Source organism: Physeter macrocephalus, unplaced genomic scaffold (assembly GCF_002837175.3).
Source record: "Physeter macrocephalus isolate SW-GA unplaced genomic scaffold, ASM283717v5 random_354, whole genome shotgun sequence".
In the NCBI taxonomy this organism is placed as follows: domain Eukaryota; kingdom Metazoa; phylum Chordata; class Mammalia; order Artiodactyla; family Physeteridae; genus Physeter; species Physeter macrocephalus.
In genome coordinates this window covers 1-8,703 of record NW_021145623.1, presented here as the reverse complement: position 1 = coordinate 8,703, position 8,703 = coordinate 1, and the positions used below count along the sequence as shown (strand labels likewise).

Below are 8,703 nucleotides of genomic sequence, written 5' to 3'. Positions count from 1 at the left end.
TGAGGTATCACCTCACACCAGTGAGAATGGCCATCATCAAAAAAGCTACAAACAATAAATGCTGGAGGGGGCGTGGAGAAAAGGGAACCCTCTTGCACTGCTGGTGGGAATGTAAATTGATACATCCACTATGGAGAACAGTATGAAGGTTCCTTAAAAAACTAAATCCCACTACTGGGCATATACCCTGAGAAAACCATACATCAAAAAGAGTCATGTACCACAATGTTCATTGCAGCTCTATTTACAATAGCTAGGACATGGAAGCAACCTAAGTGTCCATCCACAGATGAATGGATAAAGAAGATGTGCCACATATATACAATGGAATATTACTCAGCCATAAAAAGAAACGAAATTGAGTTATTTGTAGTGAGGTGGATGGACCTACAGTCTGTCACACAGAGTGAAGTAAGTCAGAAAGAGAAAAGCAAATATCATATGCTAACACATATACATGGAATCTAAAAAAAAAAAAAAATGGTTCTGAAGGACCTCGGGGCAGGAAAGGAATAAAGATGCAGACATAGAGAATGGACTTGAGGAGGGGGAAGGGTAAGCTGGGACGAAGTGAGAGAGTGGCATGGACATATATACACTACCAAATGTAAAACAGGGAGGGAGATGCAAGAGGGAGGAGATATGGGGATATATGTATATGTATAGCTGATTCACTTTGCTATAAAGCAGAAACTAACACACCATTGTAAGGAAATGATACTCCAATAAAGATGTTAAAAACAAAAAAGATTACGACTCACTGAGGGCGCAGATGACGGTTAGCATTTTTTAGCTAAAGTGCTTCTTCACTAAGGTATTTTCTTTTAAGACATAATGCTACTGCACACTTAATAGACTATGTATAGAGTAAACATGACTTTTATATGCACTGGGAAACCAAAAAATTCATGTGACTCACTTTTGGTGATATTCACTTTATTGTGGTAGCCCAGCACCGAACCCACAATATCTCCAAGGTATGCCGGTACTACAGACATCATTGTCAGAGCTAGTGTTTTCCCTCGAGAGTTAAAGATGGACACTAGTATTTCGAATACTGGCAAGAAATGAAGCTGGAGAGCCTATATGGCCTATTGCGACTAAAAGTATTCAAAAAAACCAGGTTACATGACTATATGCCTAAATGCTATGCAATCAGTAATAAGAATTCTTATTTTGTACATAATTCACTTTATAACATACTATTAAATTCAGATTATCCTTTCATTGGTTTTAAACAATTTATGATGACTCAAGTTCCTTCAAATAAAAGAAAAAACTGTATTTTTATAAAACAAATAATTTTTATTCAAGCTAATCCATGGGATTTGTAAAAACCAGTGGCATCTATTCAAAGGGGCCTCTAATGGCAGAGGGCATCATGTGGCTGATTTTACACACGCTAATGTGGCTGTCTCTAAGGGCTCACACACAAACAACAGTCCCTCTCCGTGGGTAGCAGCCATTTAAACTCTGAAGTAAGAAAGCCGGTTCCACTTACTTGACGACCTGCGGGGAGAGCAGGTGGCTGGCTAAGGAAGGCTTTTATGGGCTGATTCATTCACTCACAAACACTTGGAGTGAGTGCCTGTGTGTAGGGTGACAGGATCTCACTGCCAAGATGGCATCTGTGTAACTTGCCATCAAAAAAGAGAAAAGTTTTGTAATACCCTTTCCACATTTTGCCTGTTGAAATCTGTGTCATCCTTCAAGCTCATGGTCAAATGCCCCCCTTCACAAAAATGCCATTCTTGACCCTCTGTCTCCTCAAATCTCAACCCCAGCCTGAATGAACCAACCAACCCCTCTCTGGTGCTCCTAATGCCCTTTGACCAGACTTCACTGTTTACACCTGTCATACCAGGGTCATCTGTTCACACTGCCACAGGAATTATGTCCTAAAAACACCCAATAACACAAAGTGAGATCAGTGCTAGGCCTCAAGTAGGTGTTGAAGATAACCAGACCAACAAAAAATAGGCTTCTGGTAAAAGCCCATGGCTCAGTGGGAAAGTCAGGCAGACAATATATACATTTCAGCAGGCACAGCCTGTGCAATATAATAGTGACAAGTACAAAGTAGGCTAATAGTATGGAAAGGAGGGAGATATCAGGGATGGCACCACAGAGAGGGATGCCTAGCGGACATCCTGTAGGATGAACAAGTACATAGCAGGCGGAGGGAAAATCAGGTTCAGTTAAGAAGACATGAAACATGGGTATAACGTTTCAGTTGTGCCAGATGAAAAAGTTCTAGAGATCCTCTCTGCTTATAGTTAACAGTACTGTACTGTACACTTAAAAAATTAAGAGGGTAGATCTCATGTTACGTATTTTTTACAATTAAAAAAGAGGAAGGCATGGAACAGCATGGCATGTCTGGCAACTTTCAAGGAGACCACTGCTGCTGGAGTTGATGGTGGAAAATAGGGAAAGGAAGGAAAAGCTGGAGAACAGATTAGGAGCCCGATCAGAATGGGTATTAGGACCTAGGTTTGGGCTTTTAACTTTTTAGGCAATGAGGACCACAGAGAAATAGAATCAGAGGTGCATTTTGGTGGCAGTGTGGGAGACAGATGGACTGATGGGGGTAAACATGGAAGTTGATAAACTCTGATGCAGTCTAGATGAGACCAAAAGGCCTGGGTTAGAAAAATGGTACTGCCTTCTAAAACACTTAGAGCTACCTGGAGTTACCTGGTTAATTCATTTGTTTACTTTCCCACAAAATCTAAACTCCAAGTCAGGGACTCTGTCTGTCTTGCCCAGAGCTACATTTCCCATCCTAGAACAGGGCCTTGTATACAACAGGTGCTAAGCAAACACCTGCTATATCAGTGAAGAGATGCTTCTGCACAAGTCCTTCAACTTTCAGAGGTTTATGTCAGCTGCCTGATCACATGGACTCTTCCAACAGTATGCTCGTTTTAGAAAAGTGTTCTGTACCTCTGAGAAACAGCTTAACTCATATACATATTCCTCAACACTCTGAGGAGAACGTTGTATGTAAAGAAAGGATGCTTAAAAAACAGGTGTTGATATATATTTTTTAAGGCACATGTCCTGGATTTTTCCAAATAATGACATCAAATTTTCTTGGTGAAAAGTCCAAAGGCAAAATTCTTCTAATCATCGGCTTTGCACACCCTACCTGGACATCGAGCAATCCCGCTGGGCCCTTTCTGCTTTGTAAATCATTGCTGGCAACAAAGCCTCAGCAATGAGAGCTCAGCTGCTGGTCATGCTGACAATGGTTGGACAGCCAATGACACACTGTGGCCCTCCTATGTTTGCACGACAGCACTAGCGCATATCACAAGGGCAGCACGTACTCCCGCTGCCAGAGGCCAGTTAGCAGGCTGCTGCCTCCTACTGCTCTGCAACCCATGACCCAGTAACTGGGGCGATTTCCCCTGCAGAGGAAGGCTAAAGGGATTTAATTTCTCTGTGATATCAAGAACCAATAAAAGGGCAGTTGTATAACACTCATGAAGTGGAATACACCAGGCTCAAACCATCAGCCTGACTGACTCATCCCCATGGTCCACACAAGTCCTTCAACTTCAGAGGTTTATGTCAGCTGCCTGATCACAGGGACTCTTCCAACAGTATGCTGGTTTTAGAAAAGTATTCTGTACCTCTGAGAAACAGGCCCCTGATAGTGTGTCCACTAATGTCAATCAAGACTCTTTTCGGGGGCGGGGAGGATCTACACTGTACTCGGTATGTAGGGGCATAAGCATAGGCCTTAAACCAAGACTCAGGCCTGGGTACAAATCCTGACTCTGCCACCTACCAGCTGTGTGACCTCATATTAATGATTTAATCTTTTTGAGTCTCAGTGTTCTCATTCGTAAAATGGGAATAATCCTCCCTGTCTTACATGCTCCAGAGAGATTAAATGAGGGAACCCATATAAAGAGATAAGCATGGTGCCTATTAAATGCCAACAGGCATTTAATGACTGTTCATTCCTTCCCTTACCATGGGTGGGAGTGGGAGGTTAGTGAATAGCCACCTTTTAAGGAGCAGGCCTGTGGGGGTCTCACATACAGTGAGGAAAAAAAACACTCATGAAACAGAAAGTATGGAAACTGACAGCCTGCAGCTTCTGCCTCTTCTATACTTGAGAAAGTTACACAATGTGAGTGACAGAGGCTGTCCCAAGAACATAAAGGAAGCTAATCTGTTTGCAAAGGGAGGAAATAGCACCGGATGAAGACTGTAAGTTGTTTGAAGCTTCTTCCCTAATTATCACTCATAATGAAAATTTAATTGCTGAGTTAAAAGCAAATTTCACTTTTTCTGTCAGAGAATCTCTGCAGAAACTGGCACATTTTGTTTGAACAGGAAATCAAAGTTACTTTAATGCCTAAATGAGATCTAAGGAGCTGCAGATGCTTCCCTGGGAATAACTAGCTTCAAAACTCTGTCCTACTGGTTTGCAGCAACTTACAGCTACAGGGAGGCAGAAATAAAAACTGTTTTGAGCAGAGTTGCTCAAGGGGTGGGGCTGACTCAAATTCCAAGTACCCCAGTGCTAGGCACCTTGGGGGGCGAGGCGGGGAGAAGGTGGTACACAGAGAGGGTCTCTGGAATTAAGGAGCTTATAATCAAGTAGGAGAGAGAGAACCAGAGAACAGCCTACTATTAGGAAACTGAAATTAAGAGAACTTGGCTCAGGAAAGAACAGCAAAAAACAAAAAGGTAAGCCTCCAAGGGTACTTTCACACACCCTGGCCTTAATTCTGACCCACTTGGGTGTCAGCCAAAAGCCTGCTCACCTGTAAGGTGCTGGTGAGGAAGTTGTCCTGGGAGACAATGTCCACAAAGAAGTCGGCAGGGATCTCGCCAAGCTGGTGGTACAGGATGGAGATGAGGTTGACATAAAGGGTGTGGTGCTTCACCATGGCCTCTTCTGACCGGCACAGAAGGTTCAGGAGCCGCTTCCAGTGCTCGAAAGCCTCGTACACGTTCCCCAGCAGGAAGCATACAAAGGCAAACTGGAGTTCACCTGAAAGGTGCAGAGAGGAGAAATGATCCTGAGGGAGAGGAGTACTGGCTGACACTACTAAGCCATCAGTTCCACTGGGCCTCAGCAATAAGTGGCTTTCTATCCTTGTCACTCTTCCAGTGCCTGGCACAGGGTTTTGCACCTAGCAGCTGCTCAATAAAAGTTTGCTGAACTGCTATAAACTCAAGCCATGAGAAACCAAACTGGTTTTGGATTTCTGTGATATCTGACTGCTAGAGAAGAGGCACACATAGTATTTGCCTAGCATTTAACAAGTTTACAAAATGTGTCCATGGATATTATGCCAAGTGGATCCCCAAACTGGCTGCCCATCTGAAATACTAAGAGAACTTGTTAAAAATAAAGCTGCCGAAGCCTCACCACCAGAGATCCTGGTTGAGGACAGATGATGGGGCCTCAGTATCTGTAGCTCTAACAAGCTTCCCGGGTGATTCTGATGCACACGGTCTGCTTCAGGGTCAGGGAAATGCTGCATTACACCACATAATCCTCAGCCCAACTCCACAAGGTGATCAGGGAAGGTGGTATTTGCCTCATTTCATAGATGAGGTCAAGCAAATTGCCCAAGGTCACACATCTAATGCTTAGCAACTGAACAATGGAAAGATAAAACAGATTTCTTTTTAAAATTTATTTATTTTATTCATTTATCTTGGGCTGCGTTGGGTCTTCGTTGCTGTGCGCGGGCTTTTCTCTAGTCGCGGTGAGTGGGCTTCTCATTGTGGTGGCTTCTCCTGTTGCAGAGCACCAGCTCTAGGCGCACGGGCTTCAGTAGTGGGGCTTTAGTAGTTGTGGCTCGTGGACTTAGTTGCTCTGTGGCATGTGGGATCTTTCCGGACCAGGGCTCGAACCCATGTCCCCTGCATTGGCAGGCAGATTCTTAACCACTGTGCCACCAGGGAAGCCCTAAAACAAATTTCTATTGGGTGGGAACAGTCCTAGAGCCTCCCTGAACAAGAAAATTCATGAGTACTTGTTCCAGGGTTAGCCTGCCAGCCAAATTATTTTTGTTTGTTTAATCACAGGGCTCTGTGATTTGATCTCTATGAGCAGCCTGTGGTTAAGAGCATGGGCTCTGGAGCCAAAATGCATAGGTTCAAATCTCAGCTCCACCACTTTGCAGCTGTGTGACTTTGGGCACGTTACTTAATCTGTTTATGCTTCAATTTCCTTATTTGAGGGTTGTAGTGAAGATTAAATGAATCAATATAGTACATATAAAGTATTTAGCATAATGCCTGGCACAAAGTCTCACTCAAGAAATCTTAGTTACTATTCCCACATTCCCACCAGATCCCTGTCTCAAACAGAGACCTGGTAATCCAGAAGCCATTGTCCTTGGGCAAGCAGCTGGGTCTCTAGCTGCCAAGATAAACTGCTGCTGATCAGAGACGCTCTCTCTGGCTTCAAATTTAAGGAGGGCTTCTGTGGTATATCTACGTGTGGGCCATAAGAAGAACAGATGTACTCAACACTAAATACCTCTTTAAACGCATGGTGTCTGATCTGTCACCTCTGGAGACCTGGAAAAACTAGTTCTCTGTTCCTAGGCTTGTGGGACCAAGTTTGATTTGTGTGGATAGCTACCTGGTCTAGATATTTTGAACATTTGATCAATATTTTCAAAATATAGTTAAACTTTCTATAGGTTAGAAAATTTAACCTTTTCTAGAGGTTAATTATTTGCTTCTTCAGTTGGCTTTACCTGGTTAGTTTGTGAAAATATGAGCTTATTCTCTGAATTTAGGGCATTTGTTTAAATTCATACATTTCTGGCTCAGTCTAAAATTAAATTATGAGATCAGAAATAATTTCAAAGGGCTGTCATGAAGATACAGTAATCCCTGAAACAGACCTTTTCACAAGATTACTTTGAAGAACTGAAATGTTTAAGAGGTAGAAAACAGGATTTCTGTTCATTTTTTTTTTCTGTTTATTTTTAAGCCAGAATTTCAAGTGTTACCTATTAAATGAAAATAGATACACCTCATAAAATGTCCCTTTTTATCAGCTAAGCCTATTATGTAAAAGGCCCTATATTCAAAATTCTCACTGATCTTCCAGTAGAAAAATATGTAAACATTGGACAACTTATAAAAGAAAAAATATTAACAGCTATTAAAGATGTGACAAATGTTTGCTGTCACTAGTAATCGAAGAAATATAAATTGAAACAAGATGCCATTTTTCAACTATCCACTTGGAAGAGATCTTTGCTAAACTGCCATATCAAATGCCATGTCAAAGGTGATGGGCAACAGCCTCACCAGCTGGCAAGGATGCGTGACCTTCTCCTGGCAACATGCATACTCTGATCCAACAATTTCACCCCGAAATGCATGCAGAAGGGCACACAAGGATATTCATTAGACAACACTTATAATAGGGAACATAGGAACATCTTAAAGATCCATCAACAGGGGTTGGTTCAATTACTATGGAACATAAGTAGCCACTAAAGAGAAGTGACCATTTCAGTGACATGGAAAAATGTTTATATTAAAGCAAATTACAGAATAATATACTGCAGTCTTATTTTTGTAAAAATATCATATATACAAAAACACATATAATTGAATAAAAAAAGACTAAATGGAAACATAAAAATATATTAAACTGAGAAATACATATAAATATATATCTAAAAGATGGAAAATAAGTACAACAAAGTGTAAAAAAATGGTTATTTCTAGGTGGTGGGATTTGGAATTTTATTTTTGTTTTTTTTCTAGGATGAATATATGTTATTTTTTTGTAATAAGGGGGGAAAACAACAATAAAAATTATGACAATTAAAAGAAAATCACTGGGACTTCCCTGGTGGTCCAGTGGTTAAGAATCCACCTTCCAATGCAGGGCACGTGGGTTCGATCCCTGGTTGGGGAACTAAGATCCCACATGCCACGGGGCAACTGAGCCTGTGCGCCACAACTACTGAGCCCACGTGCTCTGGAGCCCGTGCCCCACAACTAGAGGAGAGCCCGCACACTCTGGAGCCTGCGTGCCACAGCTAGAGAGAAGCCCACACACCGCAATGAAAGATCCCACGTGCCACAACTAAGACCCGATGCAGCCAAAATATTTTAAAACTAAAATTTTAAAAAATTAAAGAAAAAGAGTTGGACCTTTAAAAAAAGAAAAAGAAAATCACTCTTCTGGATGAAGCCTTGAGAGAGTCAGGAGCAAACTGAGGGGGGAGGGGGGAGGCCCCCAGGAACACGGCTGGGCCTGGGAACCAGGAGCCCTGGGCTTTGGTCTCACTTTGACTACAACACTTAGCAGCCAAATCCTTTCCCTCTATGGACCTCAATCTGTAAGATGCGGTGGCAGGGAGGCTGGGCCACACCATCAGTACCCAAACACAGGACTGTCTGCATCAGGTTCACCTACAGTGCTTGTCTGTTAGGTAGACAGAGAGATAAATAGCTGGGGCCCCAATCCAGACCTCTTGAATCAGCCTCCAGGGGTAAGATCTGGGGATCTGTATCTTTAACAAGCATTCTGGGCAAGACCGCCTCCTAGCCAGGTTTAGGAACCACTGGACTAGATAACCCAAGATGTACTCCTTGTTCTCAAGCCCTCCTACTACATACACCTCCCCTGGCCCACTCTCAAAGCCTTGTTCCTCCTCACCTAGCATGTCCTGGGGGCTTTGGGGGAACTGCTTG

At 42.6% G+C, this 8,703-nt stretch overlaps 1 protein-coding gene across 1 annotated transcript in view; it reads right to left on the bottom strand.

Moving 5' to 3' along the window:
• The window catches only part of LOC102986908 (AAR2 splicing factor), a gene marked incomplete at its 5' end in the record, with an annotated part of 17,214 nt that extends 8,515 nt beyond the window's left edge, over positions 1-8,699 (bottom strand). The window contains 2 exons of the mRNA XM_028485215.1: positions 4,785-5,014; positions 8,669-8,699. Coding sequence (XP_028341016.1) covers positions 4,785-5,014; positions 8,669-8,699 — 261 coding nt within the window. The remainder of the gene's footprint in view (positions 1-4,784; positions 5,015-8,668) is intronic.
• Between the last annotated feature and the right edge of the window lie 4 nt (positions 8,700-8,703).